The sequence below is a fragment of the Bipolaris zeicola genome (assembly GCF_000523435.1).
Source record: "Bipolaris zeicola 26-R-13 unplaced genomic scaffold scaffold_23, whole genome shotgun sequence".
Lineage (NCBI taxonomy): Eukaryota > Fungi > Ascomycota > Dothideomycetes > Pleosporales > Pleosporaceae > Bipolaris > Bipolaris zeicola.
Genome location: NW_006912072.1, coordinates 160260 through 175677, shown reverse-complemented (window position 1 = coordinate 175677; position 15418 = coordinate 160260). Strand labels below are relative to the sequence as shown.

At 52.2% G+C, this 15418-nt stretch overlaps 6 protein-coding genes across 6 annotated transcripts; 4 read left to right on the top strand and 2 right to left on the bottom strand.

Moving 5' to 3' along the window:
* Positions 1 to 166: 166 nt before the first annotated feature.
* On the bottom strand, positions 167 to 2656 carry COCCADRAFT_87869 (uncharacterized protein; the record flags this gene model as incomplete). Its single annotated transcript, XM_007710988.1, has 2 exons — positions 167 to 715; positions 773 to 2656. The coding sequence occupies 2 exons, from the start codon at positions 2654 to 2656 to the stop codon at positions 167 to 169; spliced, it is 2433 nt and encodes an 810-aa protein (XP_007709178.1).
* A 348-nt stretch (positions 2657 to 3004) lies between these two features.
* On the top strand, positions 3005 to 4406 carry COCCADRAFT_34112 (uncharacterized protein; the record flags this gene model as incomplete). The annotated part of the gene is made up of 2 exons (XM_007710949.1): positions 3005 to 3310; positions 3360 to 4406. 2 exons carry the CDS (start codon positions 3005 to 3007, stop codon positions 4404 to 4406), a joined length of 1353 nt encoding a protein of 450 aa, XP_007709139.1.
* A 993-nt stretch (positions 4407 to 5399) lies between these two features.
* COCCADRAFT_34111 (uncharacterized protein) lies at positions 5400 to 6817 on the top strand (the record flags this gene model as incomplete). Its single annotated transcript, XM_007710948.1, has 2 exons — positions 5400 to 5445; positions 5499 to 6817. 2 exons carry the CDS (start codon positions 5400 to 5402, stop codon positions 6815 to 6817), a joined length of 1365 nt encoding a protein of 454 aa, XP_007709138.1.
* Positions 6818 to 7705: 888 nt separating this feature from the next.
* Positions 7706 to 9826, bottom strand: COCCADRAFT_87884 (uncharacterized protein; the record flags this gene model as incomplete). Its single annotated transcript, XM_007710987.1, has 4 exons — positions 7706 to 7962; positions 8017 to 8891; positions 8948 to 9684; positions 9740 to 9826. The coding sequence occupies 4 exons, from the start codon at positions 9824 to 9826 to the stop codon at positions 7706 to 7708; spliced, it is 1956 nt and encodes a 651-aa protein (XP_007709177.1).
* Positions 9827 to 10794: 968 nt separating this feature from the next.
* Positions 10795 to 11562, top strand: COCCADRAFT_23700 (uncharacterized protein; the record flags this gene model as incomplete). The annotated part of the gene is made up of 1 exon (XM_007710931.1): positions 10795 to 11562. The coding sequence occupies one exon, from the start codon at positions 10795 to 10797 to the stop codon at positions 11560 to 11562; it is 768 nt and encodes a 255-aa protein (XP_007709121.1).
* A 2222-nt stretch (positions 11563 to 13784) lies between these two features.
* On the top strand, positions 13785 to 15041 carry COCCADRAFT_87767 (uncharacterized protein; the record flags this gene model as incomplete). Its single annotated transcript, XM_007710986.1, has 6 exons — positions 13785 to 13947; positions 13997 to 14183; positions 14237 to 14381; positions 14431 to 14599; positions 14651 to 14923; positions 14977 to 15041. The coding sequence occupies 6 exons, from the start codon at positions 13785 to 13787 to the stop codon at positions 15039 to 15041; spliced, it is 1002 nt and encodes a 333-aa protein (XP_007709176.1).
* Positions 15042 to 15418: the final 377 nt, after the last annotated feature.

Here is a 15418-nt window from a genome sequence, read left to right as displayed (position 1 = left end):
CAACACCATCCAACGATGCTAAGGCTAATGCTTTTGCCAAATGATGTACGCTGGACGCCAGAAAACGATGCAATCTGCGTAAAAGAAAAGAAAATAGAAACAACCGCCCCGCTCAAAGGCAGAAGTTGAATGCTCAAACACGTCCATACCAATACAACACCCACGCTTAAATACTGCGACACCACCTCTCCAAGCCCTTATCCCCACCCCTAATCCCCTTGAGCACCTCGCCCACCTCTTCAAGCGCAACATCACACCTCACCATACCGAACGAGCCCACCTGACCTTGAACAACCGGCATGCATAAGCCCAACTCCACCAGACCCTCCCACTCACGACGCGCTACATCTTTACCCCATACTTTACTCGCCCCACTACTGCTACTAAGTCCACCCGCCGCCGATTGAATACGCGCCCGCGAAGCCAGCGTGACATACTCATCGTACGCCATGTTGAAATTGCACGTGTCCGAGTCGTGGATGATGTCTAGTCGGGCTGCGGCGATAAGCAGAGAGAGTGCGAGGGTTGATAGCGAGGGCACGAGGGATAGCTTTGAATCTGGGGCGCTGAGTAGATAGCCCGGCTGGAAGGGCATCTCGGGGCTGAGGGTGGCGGTGGGGAGGAGGAAGGAAGTTAGGACTTGAGGGACGGATTTTGTGAGGTAGAAGGAAGATGCAAGATGTTGGGTTAGGAAGGTGGGGGTTGAGAAGAGTGTCTGTGACGTTGGTGTTAGTGATGTGAGACACAGATGGATTTGAGGAAAAGGACTTACGAAGATGTTGGCATTCCATTCGCTGACCATGTCTTGCTTTGCACCGCCTTTTTGTCCTTTATTCGGTGTACCCTTGGCTCCGCCTCCTAAGATGCCTCGCTCCTTGACGCTCAACTGTTCTGGTTCCAACGTCAAGCAAGCTTTGCACATGGTCTGAAAAGCAGTAAACGACGTCGCTAGTTTGAGATGCACGTATCGATGGCTGAATCGACTCTTGACACGCTTCTCCAGAGTATTGGTCACGTCGATGCGCGTTGTCAGACCCAAAACGGCGATGGGAGCTTTCCGCGATTGTGCAATGTCAAAGAGATTGTACAGCAACGTCTGGCGAGGGTGATGGGCAAAGAGGTCAAACTCGTCCATAATGAAGATGACTGCTTTGGCTACTTGATCTGTATCTTCACCTGTCTGTTCAGACGGATGTGAGAGCAGAGCGAGCAGTGTGGCTAGCGTGTCGGCGTAGTTCTTACCAGGCCCACTGCCGTCTTCTTCTATGTCCATCTCCTTGCCTAGCTGGCGCCAGATTTCTCGCAGCGCAATCTTGTCATCAGTGTGTACAAATCCGTTTAGTCGAACAACATGGTAGTATCCACCATTGTCTTTGGAAACTTCGGAGAGGACTTTGTTTACGAGTGCTGTCTTCCCACTACCCCGAGCGCCGATGATAAGCATAGAGTTGCCCTCGCCAGCAGTGATGGTGTGTTCAACAACTTGGTGTACAGATTTGTATTCCTCATCCAAGCCGACCAGAGGCGAGGGACGTTTGCCAGTGATCCGTTCCATAACAATAGTCTTGATCAAATCCAACTCATGACCTGGGGCAAGGTTGCTGTATATAAGAGGTAGAGCAGAACTTTTCTTTTGCGCTGAAGTTGGCTTATTGAACGGGCTAGGTTCGGTAGGGTCCAAGACACTGCCCAAGGCACTGTTGCCATCCACGTCCAAGTCGTCATCGTCATTGTGTGTATCGGCTTGTCCTTCAACATCTGACCATCGCTCTTCGCTGTTGTTTGCAATGTAATCGGTGTGATTCAGGCGCCGTGTTGTGCTCGCGGGTAGTCGTTTGTTTCCAGTCGGGGATGCATCTGGAAGATCGTCCTCGTTCACTGCTGTACTGGTCTCCTTGGTTGTAGGTTTGCGCCGTCTAGGGGCTGTTGCTGGAGCAGTGATCCCACCTGCGCCAGACGTCTCTGGTACCGCCTTCTTTCGTGTACTCGTCGCCGCCTTTCGAGCAGGAGGCGGCTTTGGAGGCGTGGTAGCCTTGCTGGAGTCCTGCAAGTCGTCCTCTTCACCCTCGTCTTCTTCGGGAATTGGACTTGGTTCCTTCTTCTTTCTGGGGGCTTTTGCTCGAGGGGCTGCTGGCTTGCGGGCAGTCTTTACGCTAGGTTTCGCAGCCGCCGGGCGCGTTGCCAAAGGAATAACATTGATTGCATCTCCATTCGCCGCAGCCTTGCGGGCTGCCACCTCTGCATTGGTAGGTCGGCCCCTCCTACGTTTGGGTGGAGCGGCTGGCTGTGGTTCCTCTGCAACATGCGCAGCGCTTGCCACATCTCCCTGTGGTGCTGTCTGTGACGGTTGACGATTCGCTTTGGACGGTACTTCTATGTCGAAGGCGCCTTCAAAATCGTCGTAAACGTCTACATTTTTCGCTGCCGTCGGCTTCGCAGCTGTGCCATTTGTTGCGCTCTTTAACGTCCTTCCCTTGGCTGCCCTGACAGGTTTCTTGTCGACCTTTGGTGTTTTGTCATTGTCTGTATTGCTGGTAGATGGCTTGGCCAGCCTGCCGGTGGGTTTCCTCGTCGATGGCTTCCTCAATGCGGTCGACTCGGTGGACTTGGGGGCATCGAGCTTTCTCCGTTTCGCTGATCGTGGAGAGTCGTCCATGATGATAAACTATATTTCGTTGAATACGTGAAGGGCGTGTCGATGGGTGTTCTTTACAGGGAATGCGCCATAGCAGTTGTGGTGAATGAAAGGGATTCTCCTAGCAACCAGATCCTAAAGTTGTTGCTGGCCCAGGCGCGTCCCTCTCCAAAGGCGCGTCGTCGCGCTGCCACCCCTGCATTATGCCAAGACCCCACCTCCGGCCGTACATTGTGCATGTAGCACGCCCTACAATTGACTTCCCCACTATCGCCATCGTGACTAATAGCCTCAACATAGCTTGCGGAAAAGACTTAGATATTAGATAGCCATGTCCCCCATTTCTTTTCTCCAACAACCATACACACAATGGCTTCAACCCAGAGTGCCCAGTCCGACCTAACATTATCCCCACATAATCTCGCTCCATCGACACTGGACGACATTGAACTATTCCAGCATACTGATAATGACGCTCCCCACAATGAGGCAGCATTTTCTCTGCCACCTACCGATGGAGGCAAGGACGCCTGGTTGTGCCTGTTCGGCTGTTTCATGCTCGAGGCAATGATCTGGGGGTTTCCCTCCTGCTATGGTGTGTTCCAAGAATACTACGCAACCAGTGATGAGTTTGCGGGACAGAGAAACATTGCAGTTGTGGGTGCTTGCGCAATGGTAATTTTCACAGACCCCCAGATAGATTGAAGCCTAAAGTATATCTCAGGGAATCATGTACATGGACATCACTTTGTGGTTCGCTGTGCTTAAGTACTTCCCCAGATTCCGCCGCTATGCGACTCCGGCTGGTCTGGTCGTCGTCTGTCTTGCACTTGGTCTTGGATCCCTGTCGACGAATGTCACCCACCTCATCGTCACTCAAGGCATCCTGTACGCGCTGGGTGGTGGTTTAGCATGGACTCCCATTCTCTTCAACATTGAAGAGTGGTGGGTTCGTCGTCGAGGATTCGCATACGGGGCAACCATGGCTGGTCTCGGACTAAGCGGTGCTATTCTTCCTTTAATCCTGGAATGGCTTCTGCAGTCCTATGGCTTCCGAACAACCCTCAGGGTTTGCGCCCTCAGCTTTGTGGCCCTGAATTTCCCAATCATCTTCTTCTTCAAGCCGCGTCTCCCTCTATCTCAGACTTCGCAGTCCAGAAGCTTCGACTTGTCTTTCTGGACCTGCTCAAACTATCTCATCCTGCAGTCAGGGAATGTTATCCAAAGCCTTGGTTTCTTCCTTCCTGCAATATACCTCCCCACATTTGCTCGCTCCATTGGCGCAAGCACTGTTCAAGGCACTGTCACCATTATACTTGTCAACGCAGCAGCATTTGTTGGGTCTCTCTGTATGGGCTTGGCCACGGACAAGTACCACGTGACCAACTGTCTGCTGGTCTCTGCACTCGGCTCAGCTGTCGGCAGTTTCTTAATCTGGGGTTTCTCCACATCACTAGCACCCCTGTACATCTTTTGCGTCATCTACGGGGCGTTTGCTGGATGCCAGTCGAGTGCCTGGAGTGCCATTGTTGCCGACACACAAAAGAAAAGAAGGGGTGCAGACTCTGGCTTCGTATGGGCCTGTCTCTCCGCTGGAAAAGGCGTTGGCAACCTATGCAGCGGTCCTCTATCGGAAGCGTTGATGCATGCTGGCAATTGGAGTGCAGGTTTTGCTTATGGTAGCGGGTATGGCGCATTGATTGCTTTTACTGGAGTGACAGCACTTTTGAGCGGATGGGGATATGCGGCCAGGCGAATTGGATGGATTTGAAATAATTGTTTTTGGAGTTCAACATTGCGCATTGTGCATTATGGTGCCGAGGCTCGTATGCGATTGGCAACGGTGTATCACACTCATTAAGAATTGCGCGAGGATGTAGAGTAGAAGACGAGAGAATGGTTCGATGGAGAATCCAAGAAGGCGTTTGTCACAGAAGGTACATGGTGGTTGAGTGGTTGCGCCAATGAGCTTCGTTGCGGGTTGGTCTTGGCAAGGAATATACGCGTACGCATGAAACAGGCCCACCGACGTCCTTCATGCGCGATCGGGCTTCCCGCATCTCGTAAACAAGCATATCACTTTTCTTAGCAATCCCAAGCACCTACCGACAATCTATCTGTGGCCGGGGAAAGTCCCCTGTGCCCTATGCGTCCTGCGCAAGGGCCGCCGATGTTCCAAATGCCGCTTCATCTTTCGACTGACAGCCGCGTCTCATTGGCACACGACCTGAAACCCCCGGTGTGATCAGCGGTTGCATCAAACAAACATTCTGTCCGAATCAGTTGGCAAGGCTGGGCTCCCAGCGAGTCCGCATGAGACACCCTAGTTGCTGAGCCGCGCCTACCCAATGTCTAGATTGATCTCGTCAACATCTTACAGATGACGGTCGGGGTTTCATGACAAACGCCATAGGCCAAACAACAGGCATTGTACGGCTCACTTTGTTTCCAGGACCTTTAGATGAATAGTATGTCGATCGTTTCTCGGTGCACGTCATAGCTATCAAGTATATATATCTTGGAAGTTGGCCTCATAGTTTGAAGGCCACCAACAAGTCAACAGTTGCCAGTCACACACATTCTCTTTGAGAAGGTTTTCTCTACACCTTTCTCTCTTCCTTCTTTGTTATACATTCTCTCGATATCCTAGCGATATTCGTACATTCACTTCGGCTGTGCCACTTTGTCCCTGTTACCCTTCACTCTCGTCACTCAATCACTTCTCAACGTTTCTACACAGCTCACCTAACCGACTACCGCAATCATGAGGTCTGCTGTCATTCTCGCCCTTTCGGGATCTTCCCTTGCTCGTAAAGTGCCCTTTTCATCAGTTTTGCCTTAAGCATTGACTAACATTCCCAAGTGCCCTTTGGCGGTGCCATGAACTCCATGTTTGGTGCTAAGGAGGCCCGTGAGGCTCAGGCTCCTCCACCAGAGAACATGCCCAACTTCCCAGGTGCTGGTTTCCCAGCTCCTACTGGAACTGGTGTACCTTCTTTCCCTATGCCCACTGGAGGTTTCCCTGGTGGTGCCCCAGGAGGCCAACCTGGAGGCCAGCCAGGCGGTGGCTTCCCCGGTTTCCCTGGAGGCCAGCCAGGAGGCCAGCCAGGTGGTCAGCCCGGAGGTCAGCCTGGTGGAGGTTTCCCTGGATTCCCTGGAGGTCAGCCCGGTGGTCAACACGGAGGCCAACACGGAGGTCAGAACGGTGGTCAGAACGGTGGAGGTTTCCCCGGTTTCCCCGGAGGTCAACACGGAGGCCAGCCAGGTGGTCAGCCCGGAGGTCAGCCTGGTGGAGGTTTCCCTGGATTCCCTGGAGGTCAGCCCGGTGGTCAACACGGAGGCCAACACGGAGGTCAGAACGGTGGCCAGAACGATGGAGGTTTCCCTGGCTTCCAAGGAGGCAAGCCCCCAACCGTAAAGAGGCTCGCAGTCAACTACGGCCTTGCTCCCACTCTACACAAGAGAGGAGAGGCCGCTACTCCTACTCTGCCAGAATTTCAACTCTTTTCCAAGGACGCTGGTGCTGCACCAGCTACCGGCTCTCCTGCTGAAGGTGGCTCTCCATATGGCGACGAGCCTGCTGGAGGTGCCCCAACTGATGGTGCTCCTGCCGACGGTGCTCCTACGGGTGGTACTCCTGAGGCTGGTGCTCCCGGTGCTGGTGCTCCTACTGAAGGTGCCCCAGAATCTGGTGCTCCTGATGCCGGTGCTCCCACCGATGGCGCTCCTGAGTCTGGCTCTCCTGAGTCTGGCTCTCCTGAATCCGGTGCTCCTGAATATGGTACTCCCACCGAAGGCGCTCCAGGTGCTGGTGCCCCCGGTGCTGGTGGTCCTGGAGCCGGTGCCCCAGGCGCCCCCGGTGCAGGAACTCCCCCCTTCCCCATGCCCAGCGGCGCTCGCCCTCCCTTTCCCATGCCCACTGGCGGTCTTCCCTCCTTTCCCATGCCCACCGGTGGTTTCCCCGGCGGCCCAGGTGGATCAAGCGGGCCAGGTGGACCAGGCGGTGAAGCTCCCTACCCCGGCGCTCCCAGCGGTCCTGGAGGCGACAGCGAGGACGGCAAGCCTGGCGCCGGTGGCTTTTTCGACTGGCTCAGCGGTCTCTTGGGCAAGGGCAAGGGCGAGGGCGCCGGTCAAGGCGAGGGTGCCGGAAAAGGCGATGGCGAGTCCAAGGGCGACTACTAAATGGCTTGGGCTAAATGATTATCCATGGGGCATATGGACTTCATCTGACGGATGAGTGAAAGATTGAGTGTCTAGATGACACGGGAGACCTTTTTTGACATATACATTTCTCTTCTTGTATCACACCTTTTTGGCAACTTAAATACACGCTCCTTATTGAGAATGAAAGACGTTTTCTTGCACTACGATTGGAACATAGAAGAGTGATGTTTGGCCTGTTAACTTGAATAGAGGATATGGAAATTCTTCTTCTTCCTCTTCCTCTTCTTCTTCCCTTGGAATATATAGAGTAACATCGCTGAATCACTGTGCAGTTATCATTACAAAGAACTCCATAGTTGCATGCTTAGCCTGTCATGGCACCGCAAAACCAGTATGCATCGTGATATCTATACCACCTGCACACCGTTTATATTTATATATATCTACTATAAAAATGGCAGTTAAAAGAGCGAAGTGAAAAGGTTGACCGCTGCCGTTGAGGGAAGCGAAGTCGGGTATCTCAGAAAGCCATTTCTCCGTCTTTTGTATCCTGCGCTATGCTTTTGAACTTTTTTTACAAGATTCCTGCACCTTGTTCTTTCATGATGGTCGTCGGGTTGAAGAGACGCCTTCCAAATGCTTGTGTGTGTATGTATATAGCGAACACGGCATTTATTTTAACAAGAAAAAAGAAGAACAAACATAATAGATCCTAGGTTACGATCAAAGAAACCCCCTAATTACGCTTGTTGAAGCGCAGTAGAACTGTCCAGAATAAAAGGCCGCCATGTGTTGTTGAACACAGATAATTCGGCCGAAGTATTTCCCAGGAAACGCCGAGAATGATAATTAGTCTTGCTGGGTTGAATGCAGTAAGAATATTAGACATAATTTTGCTGTATCGTATTAGTTAGAGACAGCCAGGCTCTTCATGCCGTTGGTGACCTCGATCGCTGCTGCTTTGGCGACATCTATGAGGCTTGGGCTCTCTTCCTTGTGGGTACCATTGGTTCCATTGACACCGTTAGCTTCATTTACGTTCTCACTGCCATTTGCATTAGGAAGATCGGCAGATGGTGTGTGCAGCGGCTTGTCCATGTCCTTGACCTCCAGACCATTGAAGATTGGGAAGATGCCACGGGTAGCATGGAAGTCATTGTGCACTGGTATACAAGTTAGTAAAGAGTTCGATCAATTCAAGTGGACTTGAAACTTACCAATGTTGAGAAGGTACCAGGTGTCTATGACGTCCTGGATGACGTAGCGTGACGGGCTGATACCTGCGTGACAGTTTGCCCACTGCTGGCCGAGTCGGTAAAACTCGTCCTTCCAAGCTAGAAAGCTGACTGTTTCGACAATTGTTGGCTGTACAATCTCCTTGCCTGGGAAGACACCCCACGTGACAGCGTTGGGCCCTTCGTTGGGGGCATTCGTCTTCAAGTCGCCGTTCTTGTTCACAGCATAGTAGGTGAATTCTGGGTCGCGCTCGAGACGGGTAATGATCTCGGCGATGTGCTCGGGTGAGACAAAGACCTCGAGGTAGGACTTTTGGTAAACATAACCGTTGCGTGGACCCCAACCAAAGACGGGATCAGACGATTTGACACCATTGACGGCAGGCTGAGAGTTGATGGTGAGGAAACCACGTCTGTTCAAGTCGATGAGATCGTCACGAATAGATGAGGCCTCCGCAGTAATGGGCTGTTCACTCCATGGCAACGACTCCAGTTTGCCCTCCATATAGCGTACAAAAAGATTGGAGAAATCCCTGATGGTCAATGGCGTGCCCCATAGCTTGATGTTTTGCTCGTTAGTGCCCTTGAGACCGATACCATATGAATCCAACTCGCCGAAAGCAGGTGATCGAGAATCTCCCCAACGACCGTTAGGAAACTCGTCCCAGTCTTGGGTGCGTGCAACATAGGACCTTTGTCGATTGCGCCAGAATATGGGTCGTACATTCTCCTCGCGTCGGTTGAGAGCCAAGGAGGGTCGCCATGGCAGAGGCTTCTCAAGTGGGGATTCCACATCTGGCAAAAGTTCAAGCTCCTCGAGAACCATGCGTGTGGCTTGAGCAAGGTTCATTGTGTAGCTGGAGTGAGTCAGTACAAGTAGTAGATATGGCCATATAATAACAGTAAGACATACAAGTGCAGATGGGTAATGCCGGCGTCAATCAGCCTCCGGCACATATCGGCCACCAATGTCTTGCCAACTTCACGGACTTCAACATCGTCGTTCTTGACGGGTTCCAGAGCCTTTGTCCAATCATCGGGAATGTGGCATTTTGTCCATTGGGCTCTTCGTAGAAAGGCGGCGTGGGTGTGGATGGGCATGATGCCGGGAATAATAGGAACGTCGATGCCCTTGGCGCGGACTTTTCGTACCCACTCGAGGAAGAGGTCTGTGTCGTAGAACATTTGCGTTACAATAAAGGAGCCTCCGGCGTCGACCTTTTCCTTCAAGTGGTCAATGAGCTCATCGACATCGTCGTTGTCATCGCTGCCTTCCGAGTATCCTGCAACGCCAATATCGAAGTGGTTTCCGTACTTTTCCTTGATGTAGACAACCAAGTCCTTTGCGTAACGGAACCCGCCAGCCGTTGCCTCCCACTTTTCTCGTTCACGGGGCGGGTCGCCTCTCAAGGCTAGAATGTTCGTGCAGCCGGCCTGGTATGCTTCTCGGAGGGCCTCATCGAGCTTGGACTTTTCCATGTCGGTGCAGGTAAGGTGCATGCAGGTCTCGAGACCGTAGACGGACTGTGCGACCTTGACCATTTCGCAGGTCAATTTGGAGTGGCGGCCGCCGGCGCCCCAGGTAAGGTCGATGAACTGGGGGCCGAAGCTGTGCATGCGGTCCATGCGGTCATAGAGGTTTTGGACACCCTTGGAGGCTAAGTCAGCGCAGTTGCTTTTTGAGGACCCTGGGAATATAGAATACCTGTGCGGTCTTTGGAGGAAAGAACTCAAAGGAGAAGGTCGGCTTCCCTTCTCGCTTCGCCTGAGCTAGTTTCTGTGAGATGTGCATGGTGGGCAAGGGTTAGAGGAAAGAAGGACGGATGGACTGAAGGAAGAAAAAAAGAAAGAGAGAAGAAGAGCAAAGTGCGAGTCGATGTCGAGCAGAGAGGCTCCGTGGGTACACAATAGGAACAGGATGCACCCCGCGATGGGCTCACTGCGGCGGGTACAAGGATGTATGGGTTCGGTCGGTGTCGAAACTCCGACGGAGCTTATCCAAAGTATCGTTTGCGGGCCCAGCGATCAGCGAGTGTCCGCGACATGTACGTCAGCTGGTTGGAATGGCAGTGTGTCAGGCGGTAGTCGGTGTCAATCTGTCCGTCAGTGGTTCAGGTCAGGACTACAACGTGTCAACGAGGCGGTGATGTGCAGTTTTCTCTAGCTCGCAGGTGATTGGAACAAGGTTAGCGCAAGGGCGTGTAGTGAGTCCGGAGGTGACATCGGAGCGCTGGCAAGCGAGGCCCATCTTCGGCCACATAATACCTCACGCCGCGTGCGATGCGGTGAAGAGCCCGCCATGGCCGATGAGACAGCAGCGCAGGACGGAGACCGAGCGCAAGCGTATGTGTATGTGCATAGCAGAGTATATTTATATGTATACGGACGAGATGTGGCATCCATGTGGTGGTAGTGCTGTCTGGGGATGTCGGCAGTGCTGTTGCCCCACACTCCAGCTGAGAAACCGCCCGCCGTCCCACATCTTCCACCCACGATGCCATGACTGCCCTCCCCCGGGTTTTCCTAATGCGGTAACACCGGAGCACCATCATTGTTGCGCAGTCAAGTCTACACTACTACATATGTAGGACTGCTACCGTGTATGTATATCCTCTGTGCATATGTAGGATGCCGTCTTGTCCACCCGCAGTATAATGACAACCCAGCCTTTTCATCCTTGGCTGCTCGTCCACCCCTCCTGACATCTCCCTCTCCCCCTCCATCTCCATCTCCCCAGACACCCGCATACCCACTACCGTCATGCCTCCCATTGCTCGGCCCCGCCGCATTGTCGGTGTCTCGCTGAAAATGTACTTCGATCTGCCCAGCACCCTCTCCTACATCCGCGGTGTCTTGCAGCTCGACGGCGATGCATGGAATGCCCGCACCGATCTTTTCGTCATCCCCGACTTTGTCTCTTTGACCGAATCAGCCCGCATACTCGAGTCGTCGTCCATCATCCTCGGCGCTCAAGATACTTTTTGGGAAGACAAGGGCGCCTACACAGGAGAAGTCAGTCCGCTTGTCTTGAGACAGGCCGGTGCGAGAATTGTGGAGATTGGCCATGCCGAACGGAGAGCCCACTTTGGCGAAAACGACGAGACGGTTGCGAAAAAGGCAGGGGCTGCTGCGAGAAACGGCCTTATTCCACTCGTGTGCATCGGCGAGAAGACGCATCATGGTGTCGCTTCAGCTGCCGTCGGAGCTGCTATAGACGAATGCACCCCCCAGGTCAAGTCAGTCCTGGCTGCCGTGCCCGACGAAACCGAGGTTATTCTGGCGTATGAGCCAGTGTGGGCCATAGGAGCAAAAGAGCCTGCAGACCCTGACCACGTAGTCATGGTGACAAAAGCGCTGAGGTCGCTGGCTGCGGGCCGCAAAGGTCTAACAAGAATCGTCTATGGCGGTAGTGCCGGCCCAGGAACTTTTGCAAAGATTGCCGACGGTGTAGACGGCTTGTTCTTGGGTCGTTTCGCACACGACCTCCATAATCTCAAGAAAGTCATAGAAGAAGTCGGCGGTGCTTGAGGCGTTTGAAGAAAGAAAAAATGCGTTTCCATATCTCAAGAATGCGACATGCTGCAGTTTCAGACTGGGACAGGACGGGGGAGTGACTGAGAGAGAGAGATCACTTGACATCCCGTGACTGCCCACTCGCGCATTACCTGCTATTCTCCATTGCAGTACATGACAAGATCGTTATGCGCTCTTATCGCCCTATGCTAGGTTACTTCTGCCAGTCTATGAGGCCGAATGGTATGTGTGACGTCCCTTCCTTACCGCTATCGGTTCGCCATGTCTTGTCCACCTGCTAGAAATGATATCGAATCCATTTGACCTACGCAACAGTGCAACATTATGCCTGATATGTCAAGATTTGTCCTGCATGCATGCGTACGGCTCGATTTTCATACGCCTTTGAATCATCGGCCTGAGCATAATCATTCCAGTTTTCATGGAGTCCAGTCCGATGGCTTTCAAGTCACAACCATTGCGAATTGCGGTCCGGTCACCCGCAATTCGGATATGCGGAACATGCAATCTTGGTGACAGTTGGCTGTTATGGGGTGACGAATAGGCTTTGCCTATCTGTCTCGATCATCCGATAAGCCAGGTACTCCTGTCAGCCTTGAACGTCTAACCACGTCCATCTGCACAGTACTGTGGTGGACAACAAACCCCTTGTTACCCTACCGAAAAAATCCACGACGTTCCGAAAACAGCATTTTTTAAATGACGAGTCCATTCCACTCAGTTGCACTCGCTCCCCGGAGGCTCATCTCCAGGTCACCGCTTGCCCTGTCATGGTTTGCCAAATCAAGTTAGGCTGCTTTCAACTCGGAAAGCATCTGTCACTTTCGTTGATCCTTTCCGAGGGCTTCTCGGACGAGCGCAGCCTACTCGCCATGTGTTCTAGTTGTGGGCGTGCGTCACGCCAGCATGGCTCGATGCTACTCGCCCCTCAGTAGTTCAATGCGGGGGTGAAGTCTTCGATCAATTTGCACCAAACGCCGTGTCTCCCCTACAAGCCTGACCCAACCATCGTGGCATTTCGCCGGTCCATGCCGGGGTGCTCTGAGCCTTGAGAACCATCATTCGGCCCGGCGTTCAATGTCGGAGTAACATGGATTGCCTTAACACAGAATTGACCGTGTATTTTGGCTTGCTCTGAGCCAAACCACACCAACACAGGCGACTTATGTTGCGCCCTCAACTACTACTAGCAAAAGTCGTAGGAGGGGTACTCGGCACACAAACTGAGGTATTATAATGAGGAAATAAGGCTAGCAACCATACGTCCGGGTTTAGCGTCTTTAGCACGTTTCCCCGCAAACTCAACCCGTTAGCGCTGGTCCGACGATCGTTTGGCTCCCCAGTCGAGCTTCCGCATCCACCCCCAGCTTTCACCTGCCGCTTCTCCGCTCGACTCCTCGAGATCGACCATATGGACTAGAGTCATTGGTTTTCTAATGCCTATGCCTATTAGGCCCATGTACGTGTCATGATCCTTGATGCATACCATTGTCATTGTCACTTGTTCAGACAGTATGATCTTCGAGCTCTATACAGTACAGAATGAATGGGTTCATGTAAGTATACAAGGTATCCCATGAAATAAGATGGGCAAGGTACTGTATATTGTAATCGTGGTACCAGCATCCATGCCAGACTGGTATAAGTACATGCAGAAGAGACTTTGGGAGGATGCTTGGTGTTTACAGAGTGGCTACTCCCTCCACCCCGCTCCCGTTCCTAGGGTCGTTTTGTCACGGAAGCCACGTTCTCGACTACGAAACGCCTCCTCATGACCTGAACGAATCAAGGTCTGGATTCTAGCCGGCCCTAACCTGGCCATGTCTGCCTTCCCGCCAATTCGATTCCCTGTGCCATGTTCAGGGCGGAGCCGCAACGGCCGGTCATCGTATTCATCCTGGATTGGGGCACCTGTACGCCGCCTTTTGCATACTTGGTGTTGATCACTTGCTTTCGTCCGCAGCCACGCTTGTTCGCAATTGACATCTGTGCTCCGGGTTTCCCGAAAATTTATGCCCCTTGCTTGCTTCATCGATTCTCGTGTCCACCCTATATTAGCTCTCTCCCCAGTCTCCTAGCTTCCCATGTCCAATTACGATATTTCTGCAGATACCACTGCCTCCCCCACCTCCCCTACTCGCGGCCATTACGACAAGCACTTGATTCTCAATTCCGATTCTGCAAGAAACCCACCCTTCGATAACCACACCGCCTGTATGGATTCAGACCACCAGCAAAAGTACTCGCCAAATGACACTCGTCTGAGCCCAACTCGAGACGCAGAGACACTGTCGGCTGGATCAACAGCAAGAAACGAGTCAACAGCAAGAACCATGGATATCAACAATGGTTTGGAAAAGGACTTTTCACAGCCCAATGGTGAGATGCCGAAATAGAGCTGGTTACCGCTTCAGGCTAACAATACTAGGATATAGCAACGGTTTTCCCGGGCACCTCAACCTCGACGCTTCAGTTGATTCCAATACCGCGCTGCATCATATCCGGACAGCAGGTAGTATTTCCATTTCGCCGGAACTGTTCGAGAAGCTCTATCTCTCGCCACCAAACAAAGTGAAAGGCGAATTGAGGAAGACCTTTGGCAACCCTACACCAATGTATGCTCTCTGTGTTCATTGTGTCTTCTGTTGACAGCTACTAATTTCTACAGCGCTATCATTGGGTTCTTGTTGTCTCTATTTCCACTGAGCATGACTCTTATGGGGTGGCGAGGCGCAGGAGGCAATGGTGCGGCGAACATTGGGTGGTATTATTTTTGCGGAGGTCTTCTAATGGTTATTGGTGGCATTGGTGAAGTATGCAAGGTCTTCTCGTTTCATCAAGGACGGTGCTGACTTTCAACAGTGGATTCTAGGCAACACCTTTCCCTTCGTCGTATTCTGTTCTTTTGGAGCTTTTTGGCTAGGCTTCGGTGCTACACTGCAACCTTTTTACAACGCATACGGAGCATACGCCAATCCCTCGGTCCAAGGCAGCACGGGTCTAGAGTCTGTCGGCTTCAACGCCGGTATCGGTATGTTATGAGCAACATGAAATGCGTACGTTCTTCTGACTTTTGTCATAGGATACTTCCAAATCGCCATGGGCATAATGTGCCTCGTCTTCCTCATCTGTTCCATCCGTACGAACCTGGTCTTCTTCATGATCTTCTTTAGTCTAGTACCAGCATTCGGTCTTCTAGCAGGTAGCTATTTCCAGGCTGCCAATGGCAGGGCGTCTCTTGCTAAGAAGCTGGCTGAGGCTGGTGGTGCATTCGCCTTTGTTGCCTGCTTATTCGGATGGTACATATTCTCTGCTATTATGCTGGCCAGTGTTGACTTTCCCTTTAATCTTCCCAGTAAGTCGCTAACTGCGTGAATGAATGCCTTTGTACTTGCTAAATCAATACAGTTGTGGACCTATCCAGTGTAGTAAAAGGGGCGAGCGAGAAACGCAAAGTCGATCACGTTGAGTGAACACACTGCGGTCAGCAGGTCATTGAAATGGGGTGAGATGTGTTCTGAATGGTTGATGTGCTGGTTGCCAAGGGGTTGGTCGTGGGACGGCAAGTAGATGAAACTTATGCTGTTCATATCACGCGACCAAAGGTGAGATTGCGAAATGCCGCACATATAGCCAAAAGGCTGTTTACCATGTCGATAGCTCGCATAATGTTCATATAATCATATATGTCGACAAGATATATAGTTCTGATGGATCATAGCCCGACACTCGTCTGCAATGTACCCCAGGGTTCCTTGTCCAGTTGGTGGACGGACACTACCGTGGAAACACATCGGTTGTATGAGCATCGCGTTTTGCTGGAAGCACCAGAAGCACAAACTCCAACAGC